This window comes from Lipophrys pholis (assembly GCF_963383615.2).
Source record: "Lipophrys pholis genome assembly, chromosome: 2".
Classification (NCBI taxonomy): domain Eukaryota; kingdom Metazoa; phylum Chordata; class Actinopteri; order Blenniiformes; family Blenniidae; genus Lipophrys; species Lipophrys pholis.
In genome coordinates, this window is record NC_137636.1 from 21,721,160 (window position 1) to 21,741,727 (window position 20,568).

At 41.9% G+C, this 20,568-nt stretch overlaps 1 protein-coding gene across 4 annotated transcripts in view; it reads right to left on the reverse strand.

The window, feature by feature from the left end:
• dpy19l3 (dpy-19 like C-mannosyltransferase 3) overlaps positions 1-20,568 on the reverse strand; it is a 90,931-nt gene that overhangs the window by 13,820 nt on the left and 56,543 nt on the right. For 3 of the 4 annotated variants that reach the window (XM_080458140.1, XM_080458139.1, XM_080458138.1), the window contains one exon: positions 8,138-8,270. The exons of the other annotated variant lie outside the window; for it this stretch is intronic. In XM_080458140.1, coding sequence (XP_080314266.1) covers positions 8,138-8,270 — 133 coding nt within the window. The remainder of the gene's footprint in view (positions 1-8,137; positions 8,271-20,568) is intronic. 4 annotated transcript variants of the gene reach the window in all.

The following is a 20,568-nucleotide window of genomic DNA, read 5'->3' on the forward strand; positions in this document are numbered from 1 at the left end:
AATTAACTAATTTACACCTTACTGTTTTACACCTGGTGGCCACAAGGCAGAAGCACAACAGCACTAAAATCAAAGAAAAATTACAAACGCTCACAATCACAGTAGCCAACAAAATATTGCATGTTTTACTGATACCATCCAGCCCTCAACAATGTCCAGTCTTCTAGTCTGTAAACACAGCAGAGGTGGGACTTCTTGGATAGTACAGAGACTCACTACTGCCGCCTAATGGACTGACATGGCATTGCTTCAATATCACATCCTGCACCTAAAGGCTCCTACACACTGTGCAATCTTAACAATCTTATAAGTCACAGCCCGCCACACTGTATGGCATAAACTAAGCCACGACGTGAAGTTTGCTGTGTGCAGACTGTACGACAACGTGAGTCGTCGTGATTGCGCAAGACTACGTGATCGCGCATCAATAACAGGTCCTAAACATATACATGAACAGAACCTCGCGAGAGAGAGAAGAACCTGGAGAGTCTTTTAACCAAGGGAGCTTTAAATAAGTACTTGTTTGCATCTATTAGGTCAGGGGTGGGCAACCAGTCAGAGACTAAGAGCCACAAAAATGACTGTGGTAGTACAAACAGCCACATCGTACACATGTGGATCTATAAACAAACCCCCTCTCTCACACAAACACCAAATGACATAAAATGAAAGGCCATATATTTTCTACGGCAGATTTACTTATCGCACACAAAAATTAATACCCAGGAAAAGAGATAATCTCTCCCTGTCGTATACTGCCCCCTTCTAAACACACACACACACACACACACACACACACACACACACACACACACACACACACACACACACACACACACACACACACACACACACACACACACACACACACACACACACACACACACCAAAATAAAGAACTCATTTAGCCTCATATAGATTTTGAATTGTGCACTTCGTAGCCTAGCTTTCCTGCACACGCAGAGAGAGAACAAAATCCCTCTCCCTCTCTACTAGAAATGTCCTGTGATCAGCTTCACACTTTCACTTGACCACGCGTTTCTTCCCCGACATTTCTCGTTGTGGGACATTGCAAATTCATCGTCCCGGAGGACAACTAATGTCCTCTCACGTGCCCTGCACTCTCTCGATCACTCCACTTCCACCTGTTACATTTCACACACTCACCTCTCTCACTTCTCGCTCTGAAACTGAGCGACACTCTCGCAAAAGACTTGTAAGAATTTTTGTTGTCAATAGTGTAGTGGTAATGTCCACAACTCTGATGTTGGAGGTCAGGAGTTCGGCTCCCGGCTGAGACACTTTTTCGCCCCTTTTGATCGGCTATATCCCAGTTAATAGTTCGAAAAGCCGCACGCTGACAGGCAAAGAGCTGCATGCGCCCCACGAGCTGGGTTGACCATCCCTGTACAAGCATTTTACGTTAGCATGTGCTGATGTGGCCTTTCATTTTCCGATAAAACACACTGCGTGTAACCCAAACAAGCTGCAGGTCACAGCAGAAGCTACGATCGCCACAAATGTCTGACACTGATATTGTTTGCAGGCTTACGACCACAACATCGGCCGTCCTTGGCCAGCTTATAGTGCGACATACGACCACCAATTAAAGCCACAACCAGAGATTTCACCAAGACTCTCCCATGACAGCAATCTGGGCTCATACCATTACAATTATACTTTGTTCATAGTTACATAGATTAAGGCTGCTTTCACCCACCGGCTTGACTTTCTCTCGCCTACATGGAGCTTTGCAGAAGAAGAGTGTTTTGACAGTCTAATGCAAAGAGATTCCATTTTTCAACAAGCTCCATTCCCAGCATATGCCTGCTGGCTGTTTGGATCCATTTAGAAAGGGAGAAATACCAGGTGGCTACAATGACTGTATTTCTCCTATGCTAATGAATTAGTTTGTAATGGCACACAAATTAAGGGCAGAAATGAGCTGAGGAACATCATTAGGGTTTTTACAAATGTTTGAAAATGCTTTTTTACACGGCTTTCTTCTTCAGTCTCACACACACACACACACACACACACACACACACACACACACACACACACACACACACACACACACACACACACACACACACACACACACACACACACACACACACACACACACACACACACACACACACACACAGAGCCCAGAAGGCCTGCACCAGTGTCGTGGATCGTTAATGAGCTCTATGCGAGTCTCCGGCCTCGCCGCCGGCTCAGCATGGCTGACTTCCCACTGGGAGGCAAAACAGAAGCTCGGCTACCCGAGAGCTGACCCACACACATTAGTCCCGGCTCATTGTGAAGGAGACACAGACCGAATGAAGAAAGCTTTCCAGCATGCCTGCGTCTGCATAAGTTGGAGATGTTGTGCGTCTCATTTCACAGTCAATACGAGGCGAGAGTTTGTTCCACTGGTGAGACATGAGTGAACTGTGAGTGTAGAGTAATCCAATGAAAACTTGAAGAACTTTGAGACTTTTGGACATAAAAATTTTTTTTTAATTGTTTGGGAAATAGCTCACGTGTGAAATAAGATGAATTAAGTGAAAATGCTGCATTGGTAATTTTTATATGAACAGTAGCTGTTTAGATTAAAGACTGTTCAAACTCGTTGCTGCTACATTAATAGAAATCTTAAAAAAAGAAGTGGACTCCTCTATCCTTTCATACATGACCAAGACCCGTTTAAAGTGAAAACGCATTGTTTTTGTTTCACAAAAGTTTTGCATTTACACTGCAGCGTTTTGAAAATGACGTCCGTTTACACGTAAATGGCAAAAAAGCTGAAAACGATGTAGTTGCCTGAGATGCAGTCTATTGCCGGTGACACCGTTCCTCTCTCTTACCGGAAGGCAACCCTATTAGGCCTCATCTTTTCTCTGCCACTGCTCATTCTGCACTTAACGGATGCACATTGTAATCACTGCATCTTCTAATCCATATTCATTCACACAATCACTGCAGGTCACTGGCCCGCATCTCCTGACAATTCCCTGATCTGTCACGCAACATCATTAGTACTGAGCTGAGTGAGACCGGGGGATGGACGATGCACCGCGAATCAGCACCAACACAATGCAAAGCGCTTATATAGCAACTCGCTTCAGGATCACACAGTATTGTTTTCTGACAGTAGCCATCACAACAGCCGATAATCTCAAACACAGCTTTTCTTTGCAAATTTTTCTTTTTTTTTTAATTGTACATCAGAGGACAAACGATTTCTCTTTTTCCAACCACTGCACTCAAAATGTGACTCATGTAATCACTTGTCAGGGTAAAAAAAAGAAGCCAAAAAAATTACAGATGATGAAAATAGCTGCAAATGTTCCCGTTCTTCTTTGGATCTATTACATTAGCTTCAAAACATGGGCTGCGATGGTGCAGAGACATACTGGTGGAAAAGTATCTGTCTAATGTCACACCCAAAAATGTTTCTCCAGCAAACAGAAATGAAATATGCCTTCTATTTAGGATTTTAATCGAAATGTGTTGGTCAACTGGCACAACTATGACAGAAGCAATTAGCGGTAAGATGTCAGGGCACGTTCACACTGCAGAGAAATGCGACCCAATTCAGATTTTTTTTTTTGCTCACAAGTGACCCATATCCGACCTGTTTTGTGGCCGTGTGAATGCTGCAATTCCGATTTTTTCACACCAGATCCAGGCCTCGATCATATCTGGTACGAATTTGGATATTTTTCTACATGACGCAGCCTATTCATTGACATGTGACTGACGTCACGGATAAGCGCTGGAGGAAGCAGCGCCGCCAAAATGCTAAAAGCTGTGCTCTCTTTTTTCTCCATTCTCCTTTCCTTTGTTATTTCGTCTCAATTTATCCGGCTCGTATTTAACAGCCACTTGAAAATGGATCTACGTGCTGACCTGTGTTGCCAGATATGGCGAGTCTCCCACAATTGGAGAGACAAATTCTCTTACCTTTTGACTTTATTTTGTGCATTTGAGGGCTTATGGCCTGTTCATTATTACACATATAATAGTTTTACGGTTTTAACGTGATTTCTACACAGTCTGAGATTTGGGCTGGTTTTTATTGAGGTGTGTGGGTAATATTTTGTTTGGGCTGGAAACAGTGAGTCACATCTGGCAACCCTGGTACTGACCGGCGTGCCATGTGTAAACAGTGTGCTCAGTGAGACTTCACGCCATCTTCTGAGCATGCGCTCTGGGGCCTGAAACTGTCGGGTTCAATCACGTTCACACGGCAGTTTGATAGAGGTCATGTTTACAATGGGAAAAAAAAGAATTTTAATCGGATTTCGGCACAAAATCGGAATTGAGCATCAAGACCTGCAGTCTTAGAGATTGTGCAGGAGTAGACAAGTCATTTTTTTTCAGGCATCGAGGTGTCACTGAAAGACTTTTAGTGTGCTTGTGTGTTGGCTACAGAAAAAAATCTTAATGAGATTTTGTCTCGTCACACTGAAGACCAGATACAAGGTCTGCTGGTCTCCATCTTCAACGTCCCAATAAGAAGATTTTTGGGTCATTTTTTATGGTTTTCTCTGGAGATAAACATTTTTCTCCACTGATATTGGTGGAATCTTATAGGTCTGGGACACGGGAACAGCAAAAGCGCCGAAAACAATGTAATTAGCATGCAGTAGAAAACAACTTACTCTAAACATTAACAATAGGAGAACACGCACATTTGTATGGACAAACGACCAAGTTGGATTGTTATTACAGTGACTGTGAACTATAAAACTACCAAGTCCCAGGAGAAGATGGACTGGGAGTCATGACACTCTGGAGCAAACATCGTTCTTATTGTCCATCTACTGAGCATGTGCAGAAGAGCTAGTTACTATGGCTTACCATGGGTAGTAGAAGAGTTTCAAAAAGTTCCACCTTGGGAGCTGTTTTCAAAAATTTGCATTCCAAAGGGTTCAAGCGAAAATCGGTTTTGTAGAGTCGTATTGACAGTGTGAATAAAGAGAGGCGAGCAATGAGGGGAAGGTTCATAGGAAAACAAGAGAAGTAGAAAATTCCTGGCGAGGTTGGCTGACATCAGCGATCAGTCGGAAGGCCGGCTCGCTCAACGCCCGAGGACAAATGTTTGCAGCCAAAACGTTGACTGAAAGTGGTCAAAACGAGCCAAAAGTGATTTTACATCACCCCAACCTTCAACTCCACACAGAGATCAATCCATACAAAGAGCAGTGTTCTGCTTTCACAGCCTGGAATACATTCTATCGTTACTGAATGCTGAAAGTAAAAGTTGTGGTAAACACTGTTCTGCATATAATTATATAGAACGGATATAAAGTTTGCGGACAAAGTGGAGACATTTGTGTATATCATCTCTGTACAATATCTTAAGGAGCATGCATTCGAGGGATGAACCTCCAAGGTGAGTATGTTTTTAACACAAATGAATAATTCGGTAAGTCTTTTCTGCCAATGGCTAAAGAGAATATTCTGATGTAGACTCTCGCTTGATGTAATTTGGTGGAAGGGTTGTTTGAAGGTCTTTAACTTTACATACAGTGTATTTTACTGTCACAACCACACACATATACTCCAATGGCTGCCATACAAGGTGCTCATACACCAATGCAATAAAACAGGGGGCTCATTTATAAAGGTTGCTTACGCACAAAACGGGTCCTGAAGGATGTGTGCGCCACTTCCCACCGGTACGAAAACGTTGGAGCTTGCACACGCACTATTTGGTGACGGAGAAAACTGGCGGCGCTGATGGTGAGGTGGAGAATTGAAGCCAGATTTATCTTATACTTTTAATGTCTTTAAATATCAGACTTACAGATCCACGTAATCATAAACAGCCGAGCTTCAGTCTTCTAGGTGTGTTTCTTTAGTGGAACATTTCTACTGAATCAGCAGCACGATGTTCTTATGTCAAACTTTCATCTTCAAATGATAGAGAGCGATGGATGGAACTGATTGATTATCGAATGTGACAAGGTGTGTAACAATCAGTCTAATTTCAGAATAAGCACATAAATAGCGCAGTGACAGCCGTGAGTGAAGCTGCACTGTGGAGACGCTGCACCGCCATGCGCTTTGGACGCATCGGTGCTGGAGACAGACGACGTCCTCGTCACCCTCCGCCTCCAAATCTCCAAAGAGTGACTTAGGATAAAAAAAAAAAAGTCCCCTGAACCTTTTTACAAGTCCCTGTTCAAATATTTAATTCATACATTTAATAAACAGATAAAACTGAACTTTATCGGTCCGCTGTGGTCTCCATCAAATCTGCCTCTGACTCTCTGCCACACAATGTGGCCGTCACAATCATGGGGGCTGTTTGGGCGTCCAGCAGTGTGCTCGGACGCTCTGGCCCCCATGATGTCACTCCCATCGGGCCCCCACCTTCGGATCAGACTCTTCTTCTCCACCTCTGCAGTCACTGCTCTCTCTGTGGCTCTCACACCATTTACAGCGGTGACGACGTGCTGCCGATCACTTGTTTCTTTCATTAGTGATTCCACTACTGTGACCAACAAATAAGATCATTTTCCAGACCTCCACCTCCTCCATGACTATCTCGCTCTCTGTAAAATTCCTTTTCTTCGTCTTTTCTGTCAGGATTTATCCTCAAAAGCCGGGCGATCAGCCGGCTGATTGAGATGCAAAAATATTGACGAGGCACTTTGCATTGAGCATTTATGGTAGAAAGTGGGCGTGTTGAGGGCGGGATTTGAACTGCGCAAACTTCCAGGTGGACCGTGAGCTATAAAAGGAAACTGCGTGTAGATGTGCGTACGCACAGTTTTATCAATCCAAATTCTTTTGGGCGCATGCCATTTTCAGCTTGAACGCACGTACATTTATAGTAGGAATCCTAATCAAGGTTTTATAGACTAGGCCCCTGGAGTTTTGTGCCTTGCATAAAGACATTGGACAGGGCAAGATGGGGAAATGAACCTCTAATCTCTGGATTAGAAGACAACCAGCTTTAAAAACATGATCTGATCTGAACATCCGTGAATGTGTTGATCTTCCACATCTCTAAGAGGAGCTCTGGTGGACTGAGATCTGTGACTGTGGAGTCCAGAAACCAGTTTGAGATGATGAACCGTTGAAACACGGCACGATGGATCCAAGCTTCCATGGTTGTTACACCAGATTTTGAGTGTAGGAGCAGAAATGTAAACTCAGACCTTCTCCGGTCCAGTTTTAGAAGAGAGTCCTCAGACTTTCTCTGGCCTGGTTATGGTGGTTCTATGTGAAGTGTAGCCTCAGTGTCCTGGAGGGACACCCGGTGTGGTCTTCATCAGCTGTTGGACAAGCTCCCAGATGCTCTTCTGCTCACTGCAGGTTGGAACCAGGTTCGGTCACTTCCTGTCCATGAGAACTGGCGCTCACTGAGATCTTCTCTGGTTCTCTACATTCTCTGGAGATGGTTGTGTGTGAATATAGTAAAGAATGGATTCAGAAAATATGTTGTATTAGAGCAAGGGGCACATTTTCCCCTCCAGTCCCTCCTAGTATCCGGCACTTTGAGTCTTTTCAATTTCACATGATAATCCTCATAATAAAAAACCTGAATCTGAGTAAAAACACTGAGTCAAATTTAAAAGTGCACGGCAGACAGCCAAGCGCCTATTTTCCCAGAATACACCTGTGTTCACACATATCTCTGAGGAAGTCCTTCATGATACTCAGTTCAACTACACTTCAGCTGTGCTTTTGGCTTCACTTTTTAGCGTTCCGGTCTGAACCGTGTCCTCACTTACCTTCAACAATGGTGCACATTTCACCGTCACATTTGTTCTCATCCCTGTTCTGTTTCTGCAGCCAACCATCAGACAATGTCCCAATGTTTGTCACTCAGAGTTGAAACGTGTTCAGCTCCGGGCAGATTTACATCTGTTTGCAACCGTTTGGAAAAATAGCGCTCTGAAAGCTCAACACACATTATTGGCTCTGATTTCCTGTTTGGGGATATTTTGTCCGATCTGTGAAAACACAAATATTAAGAGGATGGACTGAAAGCTACTCTGTGCCGCTAATAAGCATTAGAGTCATCCCGGCTCCCTCGCATCGTCGACACTGTAATTACCTTCAGTTTACCTCTGATTTCCATGTATTGCGTTTGTGTCTAGTAGTTCTGTTGTACCGCAGCCTACAGTACCTGTCTGGTCCTCTCCCGCAGGTCTTTGTCTTCATAATGGGGGTGGTTGGTGAGGACTCTGCCTGTGCACAGCTTGATGCCGGCCAGGAGCTGCATGCTCCCCGCAAACACCGCCTTCTTGGGGGTCTTTGTGCTGAGGACACACACCAAGAGAGGAGAGAGAGGGGGACACGTTGTTCATTCACCATGTCAACATCCTCCTGACGTTTGGCATAACTAAACGTTTTGAGGAACCACTGTGCAGATGGGCAAGAAAAGACACACACACACACAAAAAAAAGGCAAAACAAAGAGGGAACAAGAAAAAAAGGTGAAAACCGAGGAGATGAAAAAGTTTGGAGGCTATTCAGTCATCAGAAAAGTTTGATTGAATTTTACGTCACCTTATTTTACAGCTTTGTTATTCAAGCCACATGGTTGGGTTTTTTCTTTTTGGGGCTTTTTGCTTTTTGATCTGCAGCAATAATTGGGACATATTGATGGCATTTAAAGAGTTTCTTTCAGTGGCATTGCTTCAAGGACAGTGGCTATCTATCGAGAACAAATACCCCCCACCACCACCTCCACACAACAAAAAAAAACTTTTCATTTTTTGTATTTGCTGTCCTAGAGATGCATTTAATCACAAAGTGATGTGGGCAAATAAAATCTACAGAACCAAGGATGAGCACCATGTCAAGGTGGTATGTTAACTAGTTTAAATACCTTTTAGGTCCTATGTGCGTGAGAGTAAATCATACTCGTCTCAAGGATCTTTGTATTGAATATTTCATGATCGTATTTAAATCTTTTATGTTAGTGTTTCCCAAAAGAAAGAGGGGAACTGCAGCATTTCTTTAAGATAATTATCTAAGAAAGAATTAGGAACTGTAACTACTCATTTTAAAACCCCTTTCATTGTGTGATCATAAAACATGCCGTACCCATTTAACTTAGGTCTTGTTTACATAAGATTTCAAGTGACAACACCTTGACCGCTAAAAAAAAGTATTATTTGGGGTCTTTAGTGTGAATGAAAGGTTCTACCTTGGGATCCGGTATGAAAAAGTCACAGTTGCAGTGGATCTGAGTACTGGTGTCATGTAAACAGACCCCCCCTCCCCCCCCCCCCCAAAAAAAAGGTGCAGTTTTGCGCTTACACTTATGTAAACGGGGCCTTAAAGGGACCCTGACCTTAATCTAACACGTAAACTAATGTGGACACCTGAACAAGCCTTTACACTAAACACAAGGCGGTGGGAAGAGATGCAGAATAAACCTTTATGATTTCACGACAGTTCACTCTTAATGGAAAACAACAGTGATGCTCTTTAAGGCAGTCAGGTCAAACACGAGCAGAACTAAGTTGAGGTTGAATTTGCATAAAATAACTAAAAAAATTTACAAATTATTTTTTAACAACTACATAGCCACAGCCAACTAATTAAATACTTTTAACAGTTAATCACTCTGAACTTGTACTCCACAGCATTATTTCAGGATCCCTGTTCTGTGCACCCCCTTGCCCTGCCCGTGATGCTGACTGCTATGTTATTTTTATGGAGGAACAGTTCATTAGAGCAATCAATCCAAGGCAGTTTTACAGGATTTTAATCAACCGTCTCTCAAAGTGCCAATTAATCCTCGATACTATAAAAGAAAGAAAAAAACAACAACAAGCCTACACCCATGGTGGTGTTTCTGTGAGACTTTATTCTCTACGGCAGCACGGTGCTTTCATCTGAACAATAACTTCAGCACACACATACTAAGGATGATCTTTTTTCATGGGCACTCAATACAAGTCCAGGTTTCATCTTGGCGTAATAGAATTCAGGGCGAATTGAATCTTTTCCACCTGAAAATGCATCTACATTCACAACAATTGAGGGATATGTTCAATTGATATGTGGTTTAAATGTGGTAATTAATCTTCTTTCTATCAACAATTATGGAAATTGCTGAATTATACTCATTTTGTCATCCTAAACTTTATGTTATGGTTTCTTTTTAACCAACAAAGGTAATGCAGGACGTTTTTACCTTGCTGACCTGTTTCGACTGCGTCTGCAGTCTTCCTCAGAGCGTCAGCTGGTGTGTGATGACGTGCATTACTGCATTCCTCTCGAGACTGAGTCAAGACCGTGACCTTGAAATTGTGTTCTCTGGACCAGTATGGAGTACTGCCACACTAGTATAACAAGGTGTTGGGTTTGTCCAGTGGAACCACATGAGGTGTTTCTAAAGAAATATACTCTCAGCAAAGACATAAAGGTACTGTATGTGATGAGTCCAAGTCCTGGCAGCAGTTCCATACGTCTGCTGAACTCTGCTTAAATTGTCATCAAACCTCATCGCAATACAAACTATATTTTGTCCAATGCTTAGTATACCGGAGCAGTTAGGAAAACCAACACAAAGTTTAGAACATCTAATAGAGTTTAAAAGCTGATGATTTCCCATATACAAGTCTTGTAAACCTGTTCTGCAGTGCAGCAAATTGTGGTCAGGTGCATCCTGATAGAATTAATTAGCCTTGAGATATTCCTCCAAGTTGAGTGAGGAGCACCTGCGGCAGCTTAAATGGATTAGTCACACAGTAGTTTAGAGAGGCACACACCTGTCTTTCAAAGCATGTCTCTGTTCAGACCAATAAGTTTAGTCTCCCGTCGGCTTGGAAAATAACAGTGGGTGCAATCAATGTAGTCTCCTTATACTTTAAGTAATGTTCGCATAATTATCACCGCAACCCATATTATACAGTTTTTAAACAATTTCAAATCAGCTTTGGTACTGAATGTGAATCTAAAAGTCCCTGTAGTGAGCAGTACTGAGAACAGGTTGTTTCTGTGTCTGGACCTTCCAATGCTCAGGAGCTGTGTCGCTCCACGACGACTCCATGTCCCGTAATTTTACAGGGCAGATTTCATCTACCTGTGGGAGGGTCAAATAGGGCCACTACTAGAGGGACCTGTATGGTCACAATAAAAGGTGCAGTAAGCAAATGAGGGGGGATGACAGACTTTCTTCACTTCTGGAACCTCATACACAGACTATAGAAACACATAATCCGATTAGAAAACCATTAGAAAGTGGATTTTGCATAATATTGGACCTTTCAACTATCTTGACAATCGCAAAATCCCCAAAATAAAATAGGTTTAAAATGCCAATAATATCTGCAAATTCGGCATGATTCTGAGGTTAGAGGTAAATATTGTTTATCGTACTCTGATCTGTTATTCCGTCTGTTTTTCCCATCATAGAGATTATGAGGCCCCGATCAGACACTGCTGGTGGAAATTCAACAGTCTGTTAACTGTCAGGAAACTACACTTGCTAACTACCTACTGTCGGAACGCAAATGTAATATTAGAATTAGGAACCGACTTAAGGAAGAATGTTCTAATAACCATCAAATTAATAACTAATCATACTTTGATCCCTCAGGGAAATTTCTTTCTTTTTCCTCCAGATTGACCAATCCTATTCCTAGGATGTGGAGGTGCAGCCACATTATGGCGCTCAGGGGCCCATTAGGGTGACACATCAGCTGAGGGTTTCGAATCTGCGACCTGCCAATCCCACGTCTGCTTTTAACCTCCAGGTCACCACTTTGTACAAAATGTTATCGCAAGCAGCAATTAATCCATGCATTCATCGATCTTCTATACCACTTTAAACCAATTGGATTCTTTGGAGACTTAAAAAACTATTGTAAGCTCAGACAAATCCCCAATCCTGCACTCTGACTGAGGAGGTGAATGCTGCCAAATTAAAACACTACAACAGGTGCTAACGAGGTGATGTTTCTCATATATTAGGTTCTTAATCTGTAGCATTTTAATAGAGAATGATCTTTTCTTACTCTTAGTAATCAAGCACTATTATATCTCAAAGTATCTTAAAGTACTGCACCACCCCAATAAACACTGTGGAAACAGAAGGACAATCGTTGACCAGATTTCTATTAAATCCCCCATGCAGTGGGCAAGTGGTCACAGCAGAGGATTCATTTTTTGTTCTTGTGTTCATGTGTTAATTTATATGTATTCAACTCCAAAGACAATTAACCAGTAAAATTCTGAAAAATCTGCAAGCTTGAAGTTTTGAAGTGGCTGTCCTAATCATGAAACTTTTCTAAAGACTTCTTGTAGGTGCGTCGTTACAGTTATGAAAGCACTTTTTTTCATTTCAACTGAAAGAAAAAAAAAGATGGGATGTGTCTCACTCAGCTATTTATGCACAAAAAAGTACCAAAAGTAGTTGAAGATGGTCTACGGCTCCACCATTGTTCTAAATCTGCTTCAGAGTATTTCTTTCTGCTAAAACGATGTAGTTTTTGGACCCCGGTGTTGTTTTTTTGGTCACTGATTGTAAATTGTTTAAATTACTCTTCCAGAATCCACATGGAAAAAATTGTAATATTTAGGAGCTAGTTTTGGTTGTTGATGTACATCGCTAACACGTTGTCAATGCCTTTCTGAAGGAACTTCATCATTACACTCGTATATCCAGCATTGACATTTTGCCGAACATCCCCAGGATTGTTGCCATCTTAGCGGTCATGGAAGCTCCCTAACATTCCCGAGGCATTGTGTGCACAACATTCCGTTTGTACACTCGATCTCACGGGATCTTGATTTACAACTGGAAAAACAGATAATGATCAGTTTCACAACATTTAAGACTATTCTCGTGGCTTGAATACCCTTTCTTTGAGAAAGTCTGTATTTTTTCCTGGCTGAATTGGTCGAATGTTGGTTTCCCAAGATGACCTCACTTGAGCGAAACATAAACACAGTTTGATGGTTTTAAAAATTCCATTTTGTTTGTGAACATATCGACTTTGGTGTGATCGATTTAGGCAACTCTGGGTTGGAAATGTGTGGGAATGAGTTGTAATGACCTTGTTTTCGTGTATTGGTGTATTGGTTTATTACAAGACCGAGGCTTCCCAAGAAATGATTCCTTTTATGGGAAGTATATTTTAAAGATTTTTTTTCTGGCAGAGTAACTTTAAATCACAAGGTTTTCCTAATAACACTGTAAAGCCTTGGTCTTGTAATATATGGTGCTGTGGTATGTTGAACTGAACTTAACCAGGGCTGACAAAAACTAAAAATGCTGTAATCTAAATCGTGATTGTGTGAAGAATTCTGGCTCCTACATTGAAGAAGTTTACGTCATTTGTGAAATGGAACTCTGACAAAAGCTCTGATCCTTCAACAACACTTCTTCTATGACCCCCAGACAGAAGACTGACTGCAGCTCGAGTACTGCTGTTAGCAGTGATTACCGTAATTTCAAGACTATAAGCTGCTATTTTTTTTCCACTCGCTTTGAACCCTGTGGCTTTAACAATGATGCGGCAAATTTATGGATTTTTATGGGTTAATGAGCTTCCTGCCACCAGATTCCATTTCTGCCTGTATCTGCGCTGTTTTGAGCGCCTCTGCTTCTCCAAAATTTGCCCTAAAAGTGACATTTCTGTCTTCCTGACATCATAAAGTGCTGCTTTATGTCGTCTGGACTAACTCTAGCAGCTGACAGCCCTGAGTGATGCGTTCAGGTGCATCACGAAACTCCTACTCTCTATGGCTGCTCTCCATGGCTGACCAATCGTCCTCCTCAGACTCACAATCAGTAAATAACCAATAAAATACTTTATCAACAGAGATTAAACCCTCGGTGTTTGTGTATTTTTTGCTGTAATTCATTTGCCTGCCATAACGTGGACACCTGAACTTAGAAACAAGTGCATCCTATATGTGTAAAGAAAATTTAAAAAATTTAAATTTTTTTGATTGCGGCTTTTATTCAGGTGTGCTCAATACTCCTGAAATTACAGTAATTAATAATTTATCTTGAGTGTTACAGATCTGATTCCACGATTGCTTTTAGCATTAGCATTATCTGAAGAGGTTTTCTCCAGTGCAGAGCTGCTCTGTTACTGCTTCACTAAACTCCTGTTGAGGAGGACTCACCCACTGTTATTTCATTTAGTTTGTTTCAATCCTAGCTGTGACATATTAGCAGCCTTAAAAAAATGTTTTACCTTCCTGAATAAAGAGCTGTCTGCATGTTGGTAGTCTGTACGTTGTTTTTTGTTGCTCACTTTTGTTATTGTTATGTCAGAAATCCATTTTCTTTAAAGGATTACTTCGATCCAAATTATAGAGCATCGCCCTCCACTAACATCTGGATTATAGAGCATTTTCCTCTCTCTATCATACAGATTATATAGCGTCTTCCTCTACTGACTGATGTAACTTCAGCTGGAGGTTAAGAATGAATCTGTCATTGGATTGACCCACACGGTGCTGACAGCTCGGCTAATAAAACCCAACAAAGCACAACGATCAATGATCAAGACCTGCTTTAGGAAGGAACACACTTTTCACAGGAACAAGTCCATTTTCTGTGTGTGTGTGTGTGTGTGTGTGTGTGTGTGTGTGTGTGTGTGTGTGTGTGTGTGTGTGTGTGTGTGTGTGTGTGTGTGTGTGTGTGTGTGTGTGCGTGTGTGTGTGTATTTATGGACTATAGACAATTTATGCAATTTCATACCTCAGCTGCAGCATCTGTTTTTCTTGTTGTTTTTTTTTCTTTTGTATTTATTCTTTATACCACTCTTGTAGAGCGTCTTTTTTAAATTGTATTTTTTGACATCTGTTTGCTTTTTAACTCAACTTCCAAGAAAGCCCCGCACAAGGTTTATGTGTACAAATGGCAGATAAAAATCTTTAATCTTGCTTTACAGGGCATAGAAACATATCAAGCAAGACAACGTTGTAAATAATTAGGATATATTATCCATATTGAACATACAGTGAACATTAACTGTAAATATGAAATTGTGTATCCTTTTTTACTTCCTCCATACTGTAGCAGTGTGTGCTGCAGTATTGACCAGCCCACATGTTATGCCCATGCAGTGAGTCCATTTCTCCAAGTGAATGCACATGTGCTTACGGCTGAACGAGAGGTCAGAGCAGTCACATGTGTGTGTGATTGGATGTGTGTGTGCGCGCTGGCCCGCTGACCTGCAGGAAGGATGGACCACGTCCATCTCTTCTCTCTGTCCAGCGTGTGGGTTTAACTGCCCGCTGGATTTGAAGGAGCAGATCCCATCCACCCAGTGATTTACATTTAATTTGATGTTTGTATTCTCATAAGCGAATGCCAGAAGGCACTGACACGCTCGCCGCTGACATTATAAAAATGAAACGACGCCGTTAATTGCGGTGAACAGTGATGGCTGGAGGAGGCTCGTTACAGTGGCTCCGTTGTGTTTTCTATTGGTGTGTGCATCACTCCGTCAGGTCATCTGCATCATCTATTTGGATTTTAAAGTGCTCATTAGCACCTGTTGCTCAACTTCAGAAAGTCGCACTGATGACTGATTGCCTCCATTATTACTAAACTTTGCTCATTACTGCATCATTATGAGGTGTTCTGGCTTCTTTTTAAAGACCTTTATCTCCAGTCAGTAATACTGAAGTCATCAGAAACGCTGTTAATTAGTCCTGTGATATGACCGATCCAGTGTTGCAAATCTCACCATATTGGACACTTTGACTAGTCTGCAATATATGATGTTGCTATAGAGATTAGTGAAAGGTTCTTCTAAGAGTCACGACAGTGTTTACCTTCACAACAGATTAACTTATCACCTGAAGCCACAAAAGGACTTAAAAAACTACTCAATGCCTGCTTCACAACTTCCCGCTTCACCACAAATGCACTACTGATTTACTTTTAACGTATAGCTCCTACACAGCTACAAAGAGCTTTCTTTTACCGCGCTTATTTGATCTGATTATATCTCCTCTTTTTAAAAGCATTAGAGCTCTTTGAAATTCCACTTCCCAGGTGGTTAAAGACTAAAGAGAAAAGAAGCAAAGTGTATAAAAAAAAAAAGAAGATATTTTTGTGAAGCCGCTGTTCAGAATTAATTAGGCACAAGGTTTTATGAATTAAACATGTAATGAAACTGAAAGGACTTTATGAATATGTCCACAGAAACAGACAGTGAAATCATAATGACCTCAAACACATTGAGAAGAGGCGTATGTCAAGAAATTTTGAAGAGCACTTTGGCCTCAAACCACAAGTAAACTTGGCTCGAGTCCAGGTTTGGTGTTTTCTACCATACTGTATCCAGTGATCTGTTCCAACACCTTGAACTGGATAAAAGTGTTACAGAAAACAGATGGGTGTTGGTCAAAACCTGGTTTGAACAGTTTAAAACAGGCAGAGAGACGATCCAAGCTGAATTGAAGCTTTAAGCTCTTAATATTCAATATTACACGGAGAATATGTGAGAAAAACCCAAAAGCTCAGGCAAATACTAACATATATTAAAGACGACCAACAGATGAGCTCTCTCAAGCACCACTTTACTTATGTATCATTGAAATCTGCTTGTCGTGAACACTCACCATCTCCACCAACAGCAAAGCGGCAGATCTTAGTATCTCATGGGAGTAATGGCTTAACAAACCTCTGATTACTTGGCTGTACTCAGTGGTTGAGCTATTAGATTTTGGCTTCATAATATTTTTTCCCGCTAAAACGATGCTGCAATCAGTTCTAGATGAATAATTGTTGCCACCTAGGCGGAGGAGCATCTTCCAAACATTAGCCCAAGTCGATTGTTGTGCTGTTCTCACTCACAAGAAATCCAGATATAGGCCTGCAAATCCTGCGCGATCCATGATCTTCACGATAATTCCACCTAAACATGGCCATGCAGCGCAAGATCTTTTTAATGGCATCGTAATACTGAGAGTGAAGAAGTTACAACGTCACAACTCATCCTCAGCTGAAGAAAGTCTCCCAGAAACCCGTCAAAATGCAGCACACTTGGAGGAATAATTGTATGCATGCACAACACACAATACTGCTGCAGCAGTTTGTTATCACACGTGGACACACACACACACACACACACACACGACCCCCACTCATGGGGTGGCGGAAGAAAAGCTAGGAGATACAGTGCATTGGCGCTCTTGGCTCTCCAGCTTCAGCGAGCGGACACAGGATAGAACTCAGTGCTGAAAACCTTGTGAACTCTGCAACTTTTTTCCAATCGAACACAGTAAAACAGTCGCGTTTGCGTTCAATTGAGAACCACAGTCTAGTATCGTTATTTCCACTGTATTGGGAGAACAGGACCCGACATCAACAGATCCGGTGGGAGCGCTGTCAGGCTGCCGTGACTTCAAGGCGCAGCCTCGGAAGAGAACCGTGAGCCAAAAATGAAGAAGCCCCTTTTACACTGTCTCGTCAAGTTTTTTAAACGTTGTTCCCAAAGTATATTCTGTGAATTAAAAGCAATTTGAAGCCATCAACATAGTACGCAGATCTTGTGGAATCATTGTCGTGATGAGATCATGATCAGCACCGGCAGCATCGTCCAGTGTGCTTTACAGGAAAATGTTGATGAGGTTGGACTCTGGTCCCATGAAGTAATGAGCGTTTTTATCTGAATTAGACAACATGCAAGCTTATTTGCACTATCTGGATGAACATTCTGACAAACTGCTCTGTTTTATCAAGACGGCTGTTGATTTGAAGGCAATGCTGTTGTCAAACTGTCTCCTGCACGACCACCGTGAGGGCAGACTAAAGTTGGACCCGAACGGATGCATGACATTTGAGCAGCACACTGTACAAGAATAAAACACTAACCAACTAACGCTGCATGTGCCGACTAAAGGCTGATATATACGACTCTGTCTACAACACACATCGGGAAATGTGTAGCCGCTTTGCAGTGCGTCTACAGAAAGCTACAGATACAGGTAACTTTAGGGCGAAGTGAAGAACGCCTGATTTTAGCCATGGCTCATTGACAAAAAATTTCAAAAAGAGCTGATTCCAAAGGACCGTCCATGTTTCCATCATGCTTGATTTAATTACATAACGTGCCAGTGAACACAGCAGAGAGAACTACACACACAGGGGAGGTTTGGTTATCATTTCAGAGGTGCCTGGCTGCTTCATGATGAGGCGACATGAATCTGAGCCGAACACAATGAGACCTCAACACCCAGTGGCAGAAAGATTTCCATCAATTTCACCTACAAGAGAATGACACACTCCACTGAATGCAGTGCAGAAGGACACTGGTAGGAACAAAACATTTCCTGAAGTGGTCTTCTTCAAGCTTGAGTTTTTTGGGTTGTTTTTTTTACCCCGATTCGTGATGTCCAAGTCGTTATGATAAAGCTGTATTAAAGCAGTTTTGAATGTAAAAGTTGGGTGGGTGCCGGTGCAGTGGCAACTTCTGTAACTTCAAAATTAAAAAATCGCTTTTGATATTAAAGTCTGATTCCACCTCAGTTAAGTGTTATTGAGTGAAAATAGGATGATGTTTGACGCAGAGATGGAAGTGCTTTTATACATTGATTCACTATTGGAGGCTACTGAGTAGTTCAAGCAAGGACACGACTCTGTCCCCGACTCTCTCTCCTCAAATCGTCTCTGGACGAGTTAGAATGCAGAGGAAGACATGCAGACGCACACTAATGCAGATCACAGACACAGAGCACTTTCCCCATTTAAGGGTGAGGCCAAATGCTTCTAATTTAGACAATTTAAAGCACGACAAGGAGCAGGATGACAGGAAGACAATTAGGGGAGCGAGAGAGGCAGTTGGAGGAAGAGGAAGCAGAGGATGTGAACAACAGAGAAGGGGGGGGGGGGGGGGGGGGGGTTACAGTTTCACAGACTGAGCCGTAAAATGGATTTCTACTGAAGGATTGATATACAAATGAGCAGTGGCACATGTCTCCTAAGAATGGCTGAAGTAATTTGTTTTAATCAGACAGACAGATGGACACAATGACAGAGATTCGCAATAACAAGTGAGAGAAAGAGCGAGAGACAGAGACACCGAGGCCTATTAGCACTGCTCGAAATGTCTGGGGAAGTGGTGTGAGTTAGGAGCTTAACCTTTACCAAGACAGCATGAACAAGTGAGACTACCCCCGCCTTAAAAATGTCAGCATTGGTCATTCGAATAAACGTTGCAACCGGCCATTGTTTATAGCTTTTTAATAATCTCTCCTATGCAGCGAGGGCAAAAAGGCCAACGACTGTTTAGAGGTCCCATAAACTGCTTTAACACTTGTTACGAGACGTTTCAAGGTCTTCATATGGCAATGTCCTGCACGCGTTGCCAACTTTAGCATCACGGCTGATTTTAAAAACAACAAGCTTGATTACATCCAGGTTTTTCAGATGTATTTGCCCCATGCAGCCTTCTCCACCTCGTCCCACAAGACCTCTTTATCTATCCCAGATCCGGCTGACACGACCTCGTGGGTTTCGCTTCAGTTGGCCCTCTAAACCGACCAGGAGCTTAATCAGGTAACTGAACCACCTCAGCTTGCAGGAGGAATCGTGACAAAACAACAAAGTGTAAGGGTTATTTCTGAAATCTCATTCCTTCATCCAGGATCGAGTGTTCTTCAACATGCTCTGCATCAACGGAAAATTGCTGAATAGCACCTTATTTGCAGATGACACAACTGTTTTCTGCTGAGAAGGTAATGTGAAGCTACTTTTTCCTTTACAGTGGTCTGATAGAACAAGCACAACCCAGCTTCTGCCATCACAAGAGAGTGACAAATGAGGAAGTACAGTGAGAGAAAAAAAGACAGTAAAGTCCAACCTCAAAAATGCAGAGATGGTGTACCTACCATAGGTGTAGGAAAAACAAACATACTTACTCTAAATACTGCAGAGTAATTAAGCATTGTGCATCTTTGAACGAATTAAATATCTGATATAGAAACCTACTTCATAGTCTCAGCATTCTCAGCATCCATTTTCAATTGGTCAACAGAGCTTTTTTAAAATTAAAGGTGCATCTCAAAAAAACAGTGAAGTTAAATGTCACAGAAAAATAGTGGGAAAAGTGAAACCTCCATATATTTTAAAGTCATTACACAAAACCTGAAAAATTTATTTAGAAGGCATGAAAATTGAAAAAGACTTCAGACCAGAACTTGATAAATTTTTTCAAAATCATGCCATCAGATTGTGAATAGAGAAATAACAAGTTACAAAACAGGAATCTTTTCAATGAAATTATATTTTTTGAGGCACTCCTGTGATACTAAAAACAGTTATTTCACATGCCAGGCCACAAGTTAGCACTAATGTTTGTTTTGAAACCACACACACGTGGCAGAGAACAATCCGCTCTAAACATTAACAATTGGAGAACACGGACGTTCCTATGGACAGACCACCAAGTTGGATTGTTATTACAGTGACTGTTAACCATTAAACTACCAAGTCCCAGGAGAATATGGACTGGGAGTCATGACACTCTGGAGGACACATTGTTCATCTACTGGGCATGTGCGACGAAGGATCCAAAGGCATTTGAAATGGTTCCACCTTGAGAGCCATCTTCAAAAGGTTGTGTTTTCAGT